A 16,831-nucleotide genomic window follows, 5' to 3' on the forward strand; every position below is an offset into this window, starting at 1 on the left:
ACAGTAAAGTACAGGTAAGTGTATTAGGCAAAACACACACACACACACACACACACACACACACACACACACACACACACACACACACACACACACACACACACACACACACACCCACAAAGAGGTTCCCCAGTAACTGGGCCAGCTCCGTCAGATCACAGTCTTTGCTTGTGGTAAGCAGGATGCTTTGGTAGTCATGATTAGGTGCAGGAACTGATACGGTTTTGTGTTGGCCTGAAAACACCACTGCTGGTACATCGGACACAGAGGTGACCGTGTTGACCTCCGGATGTAAAATCCTGCCTCATTTGATCTACTGTACATTTAATGCACCATCTGATATCATTGAACCCATGTGTAAATAACCTGATTCCACTCTTGGGGAAAGTCAACAACAAACACGATTACAACATATTTGGTAAAAATAGACCAATTCCATTTTATTTAGTCTTTTTTCTATATAAACACATAGGCCATTCAATAGATATACTGTACTTTATAGGCTCTGTTTATGATAATAATGACTATAATCAATCACAATATAACAATAACTGCGTTACATACAAAAGCGGAAACAGACAAATGAATAAATAAGCTTAAAAATAAATAATACAAATTAGACACAATGTACAAACATATAGGTTCTCTTTCACTGAGGCAACATGGAGCACCTGACTATCACAAAGACCAATCAAAATACAACACCTGACAACTAAATAGTGGATAAAGCGATGCTTGGGACTCCGCCTTTGACTTTGAGACATACTGTACTGTAGGATGGGTTGGTCCATAGACCTGTGGAGTATTCCAAGTGTATGGTTGAGAGTGATAAACCTGGCAAGGTTAGCCTACAGAAAGTGGTAAACCTGCTAATATTATAGCCTGCAGGGGCCAACAGTATACTAAGAATTTGGTTGAGGAGTAAACCAGGTTAAGTTTAGAGGTAGATTACCTAATAGAAGAGCCTGGAGTCCTCATTTTAAGAAGCTCTTCTATTAGATGATTTACATCTTAACTTAACCTGGTTTACTCCTGAACTAGCTTCTTAGTATAGGCCCTGGGTGTCAAAGAAAATAAGGGCTACAGGCACTTTAATGAGCTGACTTACCACCACATCCAGGTTAACTTCACCTGGTTTGCTACTGACCCACCTCTTCAGAAGACCCCCCTGAGCTGTGATTGGCATACCATGACTGGTGTTTCTGGAAAGTGCAACATAATAATACATACTTGTACATGTACAGTACACATTAATCACACACATGTAATGACTGTATGTTAGAATGGACAGCAAGCTTGCAGTCTATTCAGATAATTCAGATAATTTGAGGCATTTTTCAGCTGTCGATTAATTTGCAACAGAAGAATGGATGTCCTAGTTGGAATCAAAAAGGCTGACTCAATAGTCACATTTGTGATTCTGTGTGGTGCGTAGATTTCTAGCCAGAATGCATTATAATCTTGCAGCGCGTTTGTGCACTGTGCAAATCAGTGCATCGTGCAGCATCTTGAACGTGGCCAATATAATGATATCGAGTGGGCTAAACTGATACCGAGTTGGCCCTTCCAACCAGGTAATCCAGCAATCCAATCCAAAAATGACAGTTGAAAATGCTTCAAACTCGTTGAACCGTGCTGTGTCCAAACAATGTACAGTCATTGAATCACAAGTTAGCATTGTGTTTCCAAACACGTTTTGCTAATTCTTCTTCACAAATGCATTATATTAATAAAAATAGAAAGCTATAAGGGCATACAATGGAAAGCCTAGAGTTTAGAAATGTCCTTCAAAAACATGTTTTCTTGATAGGGAAATCTCGTACAAAGGACGGAAGCCGAAAAGGACATGTATGGTGCTAGGTCATCTGTGGCATATGCTGGAGGCATAACACTCACTCACACAATACGTCACAGATAAGAGAAATAAGAGCTATGGATTTTCTGCTTTGTTTTTTTCCCCCGCTCAAGCAACCTGGTCACATACATAGCACATCATAAATAGGTCTCTGAATATGTAATAAATCTATAGAAATGTAGCACTGGGTGTGTTTTAACTGCCTGTACCAAAGAGAGTACTTCAGAGTAAGATACTTCAAGCAAGTGCATTTCCTGGATTCTTGTGATGTCATGTGAATGCGGTTAGGAGACCTTTGGAGGCTTTAGGTTGAGAATAAATGAAGTTCCCTTGGCACTGTAGATGGCGGTAGCGCACATCTTATGCAAGCCGTCATCAAATGCCACAGAAAGAGAAGAAGAAGGAGGGGACAACACCCCCTTAGGAGACCAAACTTGAACACACTCCTTTGCATTGGGTGGGCGGAGTTTGAATCCTCTTTCTCTAATCTACTCTCTTTGGCCTCTACCTTGGCACACCTTCCAACTTCCCTACACACTCGCTCCCCAAAACACACACGCACATGCACTCACAATTAAAAGATATACAGAGATATACAGTATGTACGTGCACTGAAATGGTGTGTCATACACTCATTGACGTTCACACTTCCTTTGGATACCCCTCTCCCTCGTCACCAATAGGCCAAGACCAAGTCCCTGCAATGACAATGTACAGTGTACCTGTGCTAACTCTCTTGTCCTTTTCCTCAAACAACCCGGGGCTTCAATCCCAGTGAAGGAAAGCAAAAACTTGCCACATTTTTTGATATTTAAAATATAATCTACTACTTGCTGACGTCACCTATAGTTCAGAGCAGAGGAAGGCAGAAGGAAGGAATACTACATCTTTCCCTCCCTACGACTGACATCTCTGAATAAAGTTGGCAAAAGGCAATGGCACAGACATTGTCTGGAGAGTTCCTCTGATGGACACTATACCGTTAGATTTTCTATTGCGTGTGTGGTTCAGTTGAGCTTAGTGATTTGTTCTATGATATACTGCGGATGTGGAGTAATACTGTGGGACACAGTATGGGCAGAAAGAGTTGACAAAACATTTGAATTGATAAGATATTAACCTTGCCAACATTATAGTTAACTGCTCTAGTAAGACTTCTCTCAAACTGGTAAGCACCGCCTCACACGTTGTGCCACATGGAGGGTGTGGCTGGATCATACTGCCAAATCACTTTATATGGTGAGGTAAGCTGCTGTCATCTACAACTACTGGAGCTCATCTGTGTTTTAAACACTGTTTAAAAAAGCTAATTTACTCTGGTGTTGTGGCAGCACTCTGCTGTTAAACTCACTCACAGTAGTGTAACAATGACATTCTACATGTCATTCTATGTCATTGTACGTGTACAAGTCAATTTCAAAACACAGTGTTAGGTTGAGTCTGTTGTTAAACTCAACACCGTTGACCTGCCGATCTTTAAACTCATCAGTGTACAGTACAGAAGTTATCAATAGTTACCCTCAATGCTCTATGGGAGTCTACTCTATCTGCTGTTGAACTTGGCATTATTGAGTGCAACAAGCTGTTCGCTAACAATCTCACCAAACTGACAACAAGTACTGTATACCATGTTGATCACAGAGACACAAAAGGATGGTCCTCTGACTACACCCATGCACCACCTCACAGAAACACTGACAAAACAAGACAGCAGCAGCAGCAGCACTGGGAGACAATTCCCGCAATCACTAAAAGTACAGCCAGCGGGTATGCAGAAACATTCGGATCCACAAATAGCGCCGAAGAGAAACGGACAACATCATCATCACCACCATGGTCATCATCACCGTCATCATCGTCATCATATCCAAGGGTGATCAAGACAGAGACTGGTAGGCTTACATTGATTACGTTTACATGACATTTTTAATTCAGAATGAATAATTCAGAATTAAATAGTTCCGTCGAGTTTACTTTGAGCTTTCATTTCATTCCGAATTGTGAAGTGTTTACATGACGTTTTCAAAGCGGAATTAAGATTTATTCAGAACTAAAGTGAATTAAATCTGAATGAAATGTCTCATGTAAACATAGCAAGTGTGGCTTTATAACAGATGTGTGTCACACTGACAAGGAGAATGCTGTGGTGGTGTGATGGAGAGAGGAGGTCTGGGCACCGTAAGAGAAGGGGCGAGAGTTCAGTTCTTTGATTGTGAGGTTACTTAAACTTCTTAAGGCCTGGGAAGTCGGCAATACAAGACTTCCTGAGTGATGCAGCAGGGGACAGCGGGAAGCTTCTTTTGGAGAGAGAGAGAGAGAGACAGAGACAGAGACAGAGAGATAGAGGGAGAAAGAAAGAGAGAGAGAGATCCAGGCTCTCCTTTACTTGTTTTCGATGAGCGTCTGGACTTGGCAAACCAGCTCTCTGGCTAGAGTGAGAATCTGCTTGATGTTGTGATGCTCCGCCATTTCTGCAGGACGAGAAGAAGAAAGGCATTCTGTCAACTTCACACTCTCACATTTTTGTTTGTATGTGTTCCTGTTTGTATGTTCTATTTATCTCAAATTACTCTTGCACTATATGCTATTCAAATGCACAACTGACATTATTTCAGCCACGGATGGACAACATTTACCGTTATATTTCACTAGGTATATTCATTTTAAGAGCTTATTTCCAAAATGCAAAAACATTCAAGGGTTTTCAATTTTATTTTCAGGTAGCATCAACGCCAGGGTGATATCATTAGAATTTTCTTACCAAATTGAAACAACACTATATGAGCATAGTCAATTGAGGAACACAATAATTAAAAAAACACTGTAAATGGTTATATAACAGATATAAAATGGACTGAACAGCTCTAAAAATGAATATATACCAAAAAAATCCCTCCTGTTTACCATTGAAGAACTTGATGATGTCTGTGAAGTCCATGTTGTTCTCCAGAATGATGTCTCGGTAGATCTCCACCAGGGCCAAGGCGATGAAGAGGACAAAGTGGCTGGAGGACACACACTTAGCCGCCCAGATGGTCTCCCACACCGAGAACACGTCGTCATAAACCAGCTCTGATGGGCAGTAAGCAGAGAGGGAGAGGACGGGAGGGAGGAAGGGAGGGAGGGAAGAAGGGAGATGGATGGTGAAGGAGGAGAACGAGAGAGAGACAGAGAGAGAGAGAGAGAGAGAGAGAGAGAGAGAGAGAGAGAGAGAGAGACTTTTAGTCAATAAGCAATAACTTAGTACCTTAACTTTTCTAGAAACTGCCAAGAGGATTTGTCACTTGATAAATATAATGTGATATCGACTTTTGAAATGCACAGGGGCAATAGTGAAGAGAAATGCAGAGAGGAATATTTCTTCCCTTTTAGAAATGTCTTGCGAAAACTTTTCCCACTTACTTCCTGGCACGCACGCACACATGCACACGCACACGCACACACACACACACACACACACACACACACACACACACACACACACACACACACACATACGAAAATGACACAACATAACCTCATTAATGTCTGGTAAGCACAGCACAGCAGGTTGGCTCAGTCCTTGACAGACAGGGACTTTGAAAACAGGTGGGAAGAGGAGAGGAGAGGAGAGGAGAGGAGATGTGGGGTTCAGAGGAGAGGAGAGGAGAGGAGAGGAGAGGAGAGGAGAGGAGAGGAGAGGAGAGGAGAGGAGAAGAGAGGAGAGGGGAGGAGAGGAGAGGAGAGGAGAGGAGAGGAGATGTGGGGTTAAGAGGAGAGGAGAGGAGAGGAGAGGAGAGGAGAGGAGAGGAGAGGGAAATACGGATTCCTCCTCCTCCACTTTGTGATTTGTGAATTGCCAGTGTTCTTTCAGGCAGATCTGTGTCTGAGTGATGCTGGGATGTCGCTTTACCACGTTTGAAGTCAAGCAGGAACCAGCGGTAGCAGAAGTAGAAGTGGGTGTAGTCTCCGTTTTGGTGCATCAGTTCAAAAAGCTCAGAGTCCAGGATCTGGAGTGAGAGGAGAGTGGGTGGTTTGGTTATGGTGTAAGAAAGGGGAAGAAAGTGGGGGGAGGAGAGGAGAGGAGAGGAGAGGAGAGGAGAGGAAAGGATAGGATAGGATAGGAGAGGAGAGGAGAGGAGAGGAGAGGGCAGTTATTGTGTGAGAAAGAGAAGGAAAGAGGTGAGAGGAGGTTGGGGTAGGGTGGGGGAGTGGGAGGTTATGGTTTAAGAAAGATGGGAGGAAATGTGGAAGAAGGGAGAGGAGATGGGAGAGAAAAGAGTTTAAAGGAGAGGAGAAAGAAGAAAAATAGTAGAGGAAAGAGGGGAGAGGAGAGGAGAGTGGAAGGGAAATGAAAGGGATATGAGAGAGCAGAGAGTGGGCAGTTATGGCTTTCGCAGGTTACTTGTAGAAATATGGGATCAATATTAAAATCTAAGGGAAGAAATACAACAATATACCAACAGCACATAGGAATGGAAGGAACATCGAGAAATGAAATGTATAATTTTGTTGAACTGTTGTTTGGGTATGATATTATCTAATATTGTTTAGAAGTTATGCAAGTTAAAAAAGGTTAGGGTGACTTTAAGGGCCTGGTGCTGACAGGGGCCATTTGAAGGCATTTAGTAACATTAAGTATTTTAATAGTATTGTTTCGCTACATTTGAAATGGGGCCCAAAATTCAAGTAATGTCCTTGGTCTCACCTGGATGAGAGATCTCATGTTGGCGAAGTGTGTGTCCATGGCCCCACCATGAGGGAAATTCTGGTTCATTCTCTTCATCAGCTCGCTGAAGCAACTGTAGGCCAGGGCCTCTGGTATGCGGATGACAGACAGACATTATAACATTGCATTTGTAACGGATGCCAACTCGCAGAGTTCGGCGTAGAACATTAGCAAACCTCCCTCCTGAAGCCTCATACAGTATCGGTAGTGCCAAGCTATCTGTCTGGATCTTTAGCTCATCGTTATTGTGCTGTGCCTCTTATGGCCGAACTGTAGCGTTGACTGGTAGGTGCTGAGTTCGAGCCAGAGTGGCTAACTACCGCAGGATCTTCTTAATTACACATTCATAACACACTTCGCTGTGGACCAGTGCCTCTGAGGAGACAGACATTCTTTTGAGGAGAAAAGCTGGAGCTGCAGCTTCAATTTAACCTTTTAGTAGGTGAAAACATGACTGACGTTTCAATGTTAGTCCTAATGAACTTAGACATTATTAAATTATGTGTTTTTGACCTGTGGTAACATCGGCTGTTCATATGTTTATCTTGACATGCTCATTACTTGCACTTTGAGTATTACTGTATGCGTAAGCTACTTGACACCTGAATATCCCCACAGGGAACTCTACTATTACATTACATAATAATAACACAGTGTGGCATCATGCAATGGGGTATTTATTTCACAACAGTGTATTCTATATGTTGAGGTGCGATGCCTTTTAACGTGTAGGAAGACCACACACATTCTTCCTATTTTGGAGTTGTAGTCAAAACTCTGTTTCTAAGACTAAATTCCTAAACATTAGGAAACAACTTTTCATCAATGCATTTTCATTGACTACATTTTTCGTTTACACTGATATTAAGGTAGTATATCACATTGCTGCATTTTTAAAGCTTGTAATGACGTTTTGACATTTGATTCTTCTTTGAGCTAACTGAAGCAACCAGAGGGCCAGAGGGTTAGTCTAGCACAAGAGAGTGATATTACAAAAAAGGAGGATAGGGGAGGAAAAGTCATGGGAGAAGAGGGGGAAGGGGAGAGGGAGAGACGGAGGGAGGGAGTAGGCAAATAATGAAAAAGCAAAAAAGGCAGCTAAAGCAGAAAAAAGGAGGAGAGAGAGAGACAGAGACAGAGACAGAGAGAGCAGCACACATAGAGAAAAAGAAAGCAATGAAAGGCAAAGGGAGCTAAGAGGAAGAAAGACATGAACAGAAAGAGAAAGAGAGACAGACAGACCGATAGAGAGAAACTAATGACAGACTAACTGGCAAGTAATGAAAGAAAAATGTACACCGTCACTGCAGGTAGGGGGCAATGAGAGAGAGAGAGAGCATGCAGGCAAACCAATGAAAGAGAGAGGGGGGGAGGAAAAGAGAGATGTCTAGAGAGAGAGAGAGAGAGAGAGAGAGAGAGAGAGAGAGAGAGAGAGAGAGAGAGAGAGAAAGATGGCAAACTAATGAAAGTGAAAGCTATCTATCGCATCTGCAGGTAGCTGTGTCCGAGACACGGAGAGGGCTGAGGGCGGCCAGACAGGAAATGAGACCCACCGTCATCTAGGATCACCAGCAGAGGGGCCAGGAGGTCACACATTCCCTGCACATAGCCCGTATCCAGGTGCCGCCAGATATAACTGCAGAGAGAGAGAGGAGAGAGAGAGAGAGAGAGAGAGAGAGAGAGAGAGAGAGAGAGAGAGAGAGAGAGAGAGAGAAGAGAGAGAGAGAGAGAGACAATGACAGAGACACAGAGACACAGAACATGAAGGGAAAGCAGAGATAGATGGCAATGTGGACCACCAGGCCAGCGAGAGAGAGAGAGAGAGAGAGAGAGAGAGAAAGAGAGAGAGAGAGAGAGAGAGAGAGAGAGAGACAGAGACAGAGACAGAGACACATAACATGAAGGGAAAGCAGAGATAGATGGCAATGTGGACCACCAGGCCAGCCAGAGAGAGAGAGAGAGAGAGAGAGAGAGAGAGAGACAGAGAGAGAGAGAGAGAGAGAGAGAGAGAATGTAGATTCACATACTGTACCTCTCCATGTGGGTACCCAAATGTCCCCACAAAGACAGACGACCCAGTAAATTGGTCCTTTATGGGGATGCGCGTGTGTCCACTAATATAACTGTGTGTGTGTGTGTGTGTGTGTGTGTGTGTGTGTGTGTGTGTGTGTGTGTGTGTGTGTGTGTGTGTGTGTGTGTGTGTGTGTGTGTTCGCACGCTGGCGCATCAGAGCAAGAGCAATGGGGGTCAGACAGCCAAACACATGGGGATGACACAGCTGAGATTCATCACAGTAGAAGATATATATATATTCCTTGGTGGAAGGGCAAATATGTATTGAAAAATGTAGGTGTGTGTGTGCGTGTTTGTGTGCGTGTGTGTGTGTGTGTGTGTGTGTGTGTGTGTGTGTGTGTGTGTGTGTGTGTGTGTGTGCGTGTTTGTGTGCGTGTGTGTGTGTGCGTGTTTGTCTTCAGGATGAGGTCTGTCTATCCAATAACTCAGGGTGGGTAAGTCACAGTAATTTTAAAATCTAACTGGCTGGCACAAACTGCTGTCAGTGCTGTAGCTTCTCAAAGCTTGGTAGTGAAGCCGAAAAATGGATGGAGTATGCAATGTGATGAAATAATGTAACTGAAAAGAGCCATCAACAAATTACATTACATTACACTTAGGGCCTTTCCCAATACTAATCTCTACCTCTACCCCTGCGCCTTCCCCCATGCCCCTCGTGCTTTCCAACGAAGCTGTAAGGTGTAGGGCTTGAAACGCAACCGCTACGAATTGGGATACCCCATCAACAATCATGGAATGACACTCACAGCTGTCACTAATGCCATGCATTAGGTTGACGTTAATAGCAATTGTTTTCATGTGCGTTTCACGGAGAAAAGGGCCATCACACATTACGGCAATGTTAAACTTAGTGCGATGGAATAATTATTACCACTTTAAAACCGTCAATTGCGGCAAAAATAATTAAACTTGTGTGCTGTTGTGGGTGCCGCGGCTTGCAGCCAATTTTTAAATGAATTCGTAATGCATTCAGGGAAACCTGTTGTAGCCCTCGGTCGCGGAGTCTGGCGTCGGAAAATATCCGCGCGGAGGGGTGGAAAGCCCTTTTCGGTACCCCAACCCATCTGTCTGAACGTGAATCGGGATGCCACTACCCCTACACGTGGACGCGCAAAACGGAGGCAAAGGGTAAAGGCATAGGGATAAGGGGTGTAATGGGATTCACCGTTAGTTGACACTTTTATCCAAATCAACTTACAGTTATTATTAAGTACAGGGCATTAGTTACAGTACCTGGAGCAGTGTGGGGTTAGATGCCTTTCGCAAGGGCACCTCGGCCATGTAGTGAGATAGGGAGAGGAAGGGTGGGATAGTAACTTGCAACCCTCTGATCTAAAGCCCATCTCCTTAACCACTGGGCCACTTCTGCCCAGAAACAAAGCATTTACTGTAAGCAAGCTACTTACCTGCACATAATGTTGCGCAATTTTTCGAGATTGGCCGGTGTGAAGTACCAGTAGTTCCTGTCGCAGCGCTGCACGTCCTTGTCGATACGGTGGAGATTGAGCGTATATACGTCCAACAGCTCTTGCTGCAGGAGAAGCGATCAATAATCAATAATTTAATAAGAAGGTTCATGGATTTATGGTAGCACATACAGTGAAACATGCACAAAGTTGCTCTTCAATTTAAAGTTACGGTTTCAATTTATTTCCGACATGTTTTTTTGGGTTACGCAGTGTATAAGTGTATAGTTTCAGTCCAAAAATCAATGTGTTTGTTTTAATGCACTCCCTAAAAGACAATTAGATAAGATAATTATGTGCAACAAACTGTTAAAGTAACACGTATAATAACACTAATTCCTAATCCCTAATAACAGGGCTACCAACTTTTCTATCTGAGTAACATGGTTTTCTAAACTTCTGAAAAAAACAACCAGAGATTTATATTTTCAAATAAATAACATTAACTTCTCCATCATACAACATGACAAAAACGTTCTGCTTTCAGAGGAAAAATACGACAGGCCCAAAAGACCACCATGAAAACACTATAGTACTTACAGAGTAGGGGGTGGAAGTGGAAGGGACAGATGGACCAGCGGTGGATTCGGCCTTTTCTGATGCCCCAACAAGGGAATCAAACTGTGGGTACAGGCTCTCCATCCCTGCCTCCTTCGAGTCCTCTGAGGCTTGCTTAGTTCCCATGTCTGTCGTGGGCCCAGCCACTACAGTAAAGTGAGGCAACAAGGCAAGGCCAATTCATGTGTATATCATACACAGAGGCAGTTCAATGTACATACTTCACAAATATAAAAAAGACATAAAACGTAGCAGATGAGGTAAGAGGGAAAGCATAAAAATGAAAGGGTAACATTAAGCCTGACATTAAGTAAACAAAGTAAAGCATTAAGAAAATTGTAAAACACAAGACATTACGTGAAGGGTAAAACATTAAGTACAGAAAAAAGTAGGTAAAATAAAATATCAAAAAATCTATACGTTTAAATTACAAAAATCAAGAAGTTAAAAATCATTTGTACCTTCTCCCTTTGACTGGTCTGCTGTGCCTGCATCAAAGGAGGACTTGGCTGGCCACGATGCCTGGGCTGTGGGGATGTCCTCCATCTCAATGGCTGTTGGGGACTCGTCCGAGTCCGGGGCATCCGGGGGAGCCTGGGGCTGGTGTACCATCACCACTTCCAGCACTCTATTGGCCTGCGGGATCATGGATATTGGAACTTGGCGTTCAGGTGGAATTGTCTGTAGGATGGATGCTGGAACTTGGCGTTCAGGAGGAATTGTGGATGATGGAACTTGGCGTTCAGGTGGAATTGTCTGTGGGGTAGATTCTGGAACTTGGGGTTCAGGTGGAATTGTCTGTGGGGTAGATTCTGGAACTTGTGGTTCAGGTGGAATTGTCTCTGGGGTGGATGCTGGAACCTGGGGTTCAGGTGGCATTGTGGACTCCATCTCCAACACTTTGGTTACCTGCGTGAGGCAGGGTGTGACCTGGGATTCCTCAGGTGGAGGCGTGAATGCCGGTGGTGGAGGTGTACTCTCTGTTCTGTTCCCAGAATCCTGTTTTTTAATGTTTGAGTCAATATCTTCAGCCTCATTGTCTTCCAAGTGTGTGTTAATATCTGTGGCTGGTGACCGTTCAGTATCTGCCTCCGCTGCCTCCCCAGTGACTGACATGGCATCTGAAATGACTTCCTCTGTCCCCCCGTCTGTCTCCTCTGCGCTGATGGACGTCATTGCACCTTTTGTGCTTTCTTCTCCTCTTTGTTTCTCTTCTCCTCCGGCTAAATTCTTGTCACCGCTTGTTGCCATGTCACCTGGTGTGTCTGCACTGTCATGTGGTGACGTCGTGCTCTTCCCCATGTCATCATCGGTTTCATCCTCTGTTGTCAAGGCGCTGGCATCCTTCATCTCAACAACTGCCTTGTTGTCATTGTCATCCTTTTCAGGTACTGCTGTCTCCATCTTGCATGACTTTGCACTTTCCTCTGTTTCTTCACAGGAGCCATTTTGCCCTGTTAGTGACAACCTGTCTGTCCCTGCTGCTTTTATGCCCTGGTCTACCTCTGTGGCAGTATCATCATTCACATTAGTGGTGTCTGTCTGTAACACTGTGTCAGGCAGAGGTTCGACAGTTTCTAAATCCTCACTTTTATGTAGAGTATCAGCTCTTATGTCTGTGGTTTTTGTGTCCACAGCTTCTGTATTGATGATGGGCTCTGCTTGTACTTCAGTTGTAATGGGCATAGAGATCTCCTCTGTCTCTGCTATCACTTCCCTGCTCATGTCTGATGTGTCATCTTGTTGTCTCTCTGCAGGCTTCTCGGCTCCCGGCGAGGTTACATCCTCTAGTATTTCACAACGAGCTCCCTCTGTGTCTGATGGTGTGTCGCCTCCTTTTGTGTCTATAGATTTGCCTGTCTCCGACATGCTGTCCTCCTGCTCTGCTGCTGCTGCTGCTATGTGAATGGGTTGTTGCTGTGCCGCTGCTTCTGATGTGAAGTCTGCTTTTGTCTCGGCAACCATTATGCCACCCACCACCTGAGCTCTGCTAAGATCTTCTTCTGTGGAGGCCTCCGATGTGTCAGCGCACTCAGCCGTCTCTGACACCATTACTAGTAAAGCACCTGTGTCTGACTCTGCCTCTGTTTTTGAGCCTGTTTCTGTCTCTGTCTCTCTGTCTGGCTCTTCTGTAACATCGATCCCTGTTTCTTCTTTCTCTCTGACTGTGTCTGCCTCTGCGTTTGTCTGTTTTGCTTTCTTTCTCTCTGTCTCTGCCTCAAGGCTTTTTTCATGCTCGGCCTCTCTGTCTGGATCTTCTGTAATGGTTTTCTCGGTTTCTTTTTCTCTATCTGCCTCTGCATCTGTGTGCTTTTCATTTTTAGCTGTTTCCTCTTTTTCATTCACCCTCTCTACCATCTCCTCAATCTCATCTGATTCCTCTGTGCCACTGCCTTCCTTTGCACATTGTATTTTTCTTTCCTCTGTCACCGACGCCCCAGTCTCCATGGCAATATCGTCCACCTGTGAGCCCTCCTCGGCTCCCTCTGTATCTTCATCTTTGCCACTGCTGTCTTTCTCAACCGCCACCTCATTTTCCTCCTCCCGCTCATCCTCAACAACATTTTTCACCTCAGCAGCTACACTAACGTTATCTTCACCGTGTATGCCGTCCTCCTCCACCTCTACTGTTTTCTCCTCACTCCTGGCCTTGTCTGCTTCCTCATTCACCACCTGTGTGACCATTGTCACCTCAGTGACGACCGGTGACTCCTGATCCTGCTGGGATTCCTCTTCCTGTTTTTCACTTTCACCCTCTTTTGGGGTTTTGGGGTCTGCACTGATCAAAGGCCTTGGGGACACAGGTGACTGAACCTGTTCACTCTCAGGGGGCTGCACCTTTGGAGTTGCTGCTGCTGTCTCAACCTGTTTCCTCTGAGGTGACACTTGTTGAGGCGTGGTACTTGGCATCTGTTCAATATGAGGTGACACCTGTTGCACCAGTTCACTGTGAGGTGACTGCACCTGTTGGGGTGAGGCTATAGGTGCCTCTTGAGTCTGAGGGGACTGCACCTTTGGCGATGTTGCTGTCTCAACCGGTTCACTTTGAGGTGATGCCACCTGTTGTGGTGATGATGTTGGAAGCTGTTCACTTTGAGGTGATACAGCCTGTTGCGGTGATGCTGTTTGCATCTGCTTTGTCTGAGGGGACTGCACCTTTGAGGCTGTTGCAGTGTCAACCTGTTCACTTGAAAGTGACACAGCCTGTGTCTGTTCACTCTGAGGAGACATCTGTTGGGTTGTATCTTTCTCAGCCAGCTCAATCTGAGGTGACTGCACCTGTTGGGTTGAAGTTGTTGGAACCTGTTCACTTTGAGGTGACGGCACCTCTTGGCTGGGAGAGGGAACCTGCTGCAAGGGGAGAGTTGGCATCCGTGAACTCTGAGGTGATGGCATTTTTGGATCCTGTGGACTGTGAGGTGACACCACCTGTTGAGGCAACGTCGTCTGCCCCTCTTGACTCTGAGATGAAAACTCTTTACTGTCAGGTGATTGCTCCTGTTGGAGTGAGGCTGCCTGTACCTCTTGAGTCTGAGAGGGGGCCTGTGGGAGGGGGGATGTTGGCATTAGCAGACTCTGACTCTGAGGTGACTGCGGTTTCAGATCCTGTTTAGGCACGGATGATTGTTCCTGTTGAGACTCAGGTGAGAGCTGCAGATTCTCAGGTGGTGACTGCACCAGTGGGGGAGTGTTTTCCTGAACTTCATCACTCTGCACCTGTTGAAGCGTGACTTCCAGCACCTGTTGATGCTCAGGCGACCCCATCTGTTGCGGTGAGGCCATCTGCTCCTGTTGGATATCAGATGAGAGCTGTTGACCTTCAGGTAACTGCACTTGGCTGGGCTTGGCTTCCTGCACCTGTTCAATCTGAGGTGACTGTACTTGTTGAGGTGAGGCCGTCTGCACCTGTTGACCCTCAGGTGACTGCACCTGTTGTGGCGTGGCCTCTTGCGCCTGTTGACCTTGTTGACCTGTGGATTGATCTTGCTGACCTTGACCTTGACCTTCAAATTGACCTTGCTGACCTTGAGAGGCCACCTGTGGTGATGCAGAAGGCTGCTGTGGCCTTGCGCTGGGCTCGTGCACGCCGCTGTCCTCCGTGCTCAGCGAGTCCGACAAGCCCGAGGCCGTGGAGAAGTTCCTGGACGAAGGGTGTCCCGAATCTGGGGAGCCGGTGCTGCCGTTCTGGAGTGTCCCGCCGTTGGCCATTTTTTGGGGTGCCTTTTGGGGCTCGTCCCCTTGCTTGAAGCTGGGCTCCGTCTCAATCTGCTCCACCTCTTCCACTGACTCGAACACCTGGAGGAAAAAGCCAAAGGGAAGCATGCTACTCCAGGGGAAGGGGTTGGATGTGAAGAACTAATGGGAGCAAAGTGTTGGGGGGGTTTAGAGAGAGAGAGATAGCACTGTTGAGAGTGAAAGAGAGCACAGTAGAAGTTAAGTAGGCCACTTACTGTACATGTCTCTTACTATAACTCACAATTACAAGAGAACAACATTTTAAAGAGTTTTGGCCTTATGGTTAGGCACATAGTATTTGGATTGGAGGGTTACAGATTCGAATCACACCTTTTCTGCACCTTTCCCCACATCTCAATCTATAGTGGATATGATATGAAGTGCCGTTGAGCAAGGAACCTAAGCCAACACTACTCCAGAGGCTGTAATAACCGTGTAATAACTGTGAGTCGCTCTGGATAAACATGTCAGCTAAGTGTAATGTAATGCTGAAGCATTTGGCAGATGTTACGTTTGAGTTACACTGATGGGAAGTAATGATTCATTGTTGTTGGGTGGGTGGGCGCATCCAAATCAACTATTGCAGGTGCTACACAATATACAGACAGGTTGGTCTGCACACTGCATATCAGGGCTTTGAACCAGATTGTTCTCCCAATTTGGTCGTTCCAATCAGAAACGGAATTTTAATGTTTTACATTATAACTTCACTTGGCCACTCAGCGTGAAAGCGTTTCTGTTCAGGAACATGAAACAATGAAGTTTCTGGTTTTGTTTTGGTTTCATGTAAAATAGAAAAAGTTCCTGGTTTTCGTTTTCATTCCTTGAACCGATTAAAACTCGGTATGTTTAATTAAATTAAGTGTATAGTTTTGAAGCACAAGCTTAGAGTAATGTTGGATACCTGTGTACTGCTGCTGGAGTCACTCTGGAGGCGAGGCTGCCTGTCTGAGCTGCAGCTCTGCGAAGACTGCCATCGGGGGGTGCCAAAGAGTCGCAGGACACCACAGCAGGAAAAAAACCATGGAAAAGATGGGAACAAAACAATCACCGGGCATTACATATTGAAGCGAAGTGTAACTGCCGCATTTTGATGTCATGTCACTTGTTCTACTGGGAGTGGTTGTTTCAGGTTAGTCTACAAGAGAAGGGTTTCTTTGCAAAATCCACCATTTTGGACTTTTGCATTTTATTACTGTAAATGACTGTTCAGAGGTCCTATCACCTACATGTGAATTCTTGATGCTCAAATGCTTTGGGAACACACTTCTAAAACCTACATAAAATGTATTTTGCAATGCAATGCAATGGAATGCCCAATACAAAAAATGTCAATTTCCCAACATTCTACAAAATGGAGATACACCGTTTTGCAAATAAACTCTTCAGAGTAGTTCCTGACATTCCCATCACTATTCTACCATACCTAGGCTACATCACAGGCTCATCACAGGAATCAGAGAACATCCATCATTGCTTGCATCTTCTCACCTCATTGCTTGAGTGTGGGGTCGTGAAGCATGACTTCCTGTGGGTTAGAGGTGCTCACTACGCTGATATCCACACTCTACTTTACATAATGAGTCCCGGGTCTTACCTCATTACTGTGTGGAGTCACGGTGCATCAGTTTCTCTGAGGTGGAGGTATTGTCTACACTGATCTGATATACATAATATTTATCCTCACTATAGGATGTGAGTCTCACCTCATAACTGAGTGTGGAGCCGTGGTGCATGAGTTCTGTACTGAACCTGTACATCAGGTATGAGTGTTCAATCCCAATGTGTGAGTTTCTGTGCAGTAGATTTGCTGTCTATTCTGATCTGGGGTCTATGCTTGTCCGTATTTATCTTCATTAGAGGATGTGAGTCTCACCTCATTACTAAGTATGGAGTCACGGTGCATGGGTTTCATGGTACTGTCTATGTCGGCTA

The 16,831-nt window shown here is 45.0% G+C and overlaps 1 protein-coding gene across 1 annotated transcript in view; it reads right to left on the reverse strand.

The window, feature by feature from the left end:
• Positions 1-1,025: 1,025 nt before the first annotated feature.
• Positions 1,026-16,831, reverse strand: part of sgsm1a (small G protein signaling modulator 1a) — a 97,563-nt gene continuing 81,757 nt past the window's right edge. Inside the window, exons 18-26 of the mRNA XM_063195051.1 lie at positions 15,801-15,866; positions 11,122-15,016; positions 10,643-10,806; positions 10,043-10,167; positions 8,117-8,199; positions 6,543-6,652; positions 5,748-5,844; positions 4,760-4,927; positions 1,026-4,326 (exon numbers count right to left, since the gene is read on the reverse strand). Of these exons, the coding sequence (XP_063051121.1) occupies positions 4,238-4,326; positions 4,760-4,927; positions 5,748-5,844; positions 6,543-6,652; positions 8,117-8,199; positions 10,043-10,167; positions 10,643-10,806; positions 11,122-15,016; positions 15,801-15,866 (4,797 nt within the window). The 3' untranslated portion in view covers positions 1,026-4,237. The remainder of the gene's footprint in view (positions 4,327-4,759; positions 4,928-5,747; positions 5,845-6,542; positions 6,653-8,116; positions 8,200-10,042; positions 10,168-10,642; positions 10,807-11,121; positions 15,017-15,800; positions 15,867-16,831) is intronic.

This window comes from Engraulis encrasicolus, chromosome 3, assembly GCF_034702125.1.
Source record: "Engraulis encrasicolus isolate BLACKSEA-1 chromosome 3, IST_EnEncr_1.0, whole genome shotgun sequence".
NCBI lineage: Eukaryota > Metazoa > Chordata > Actinopteri > Clupeiformes > Engraulidae > Engraulis > Engraulis encrasicolus.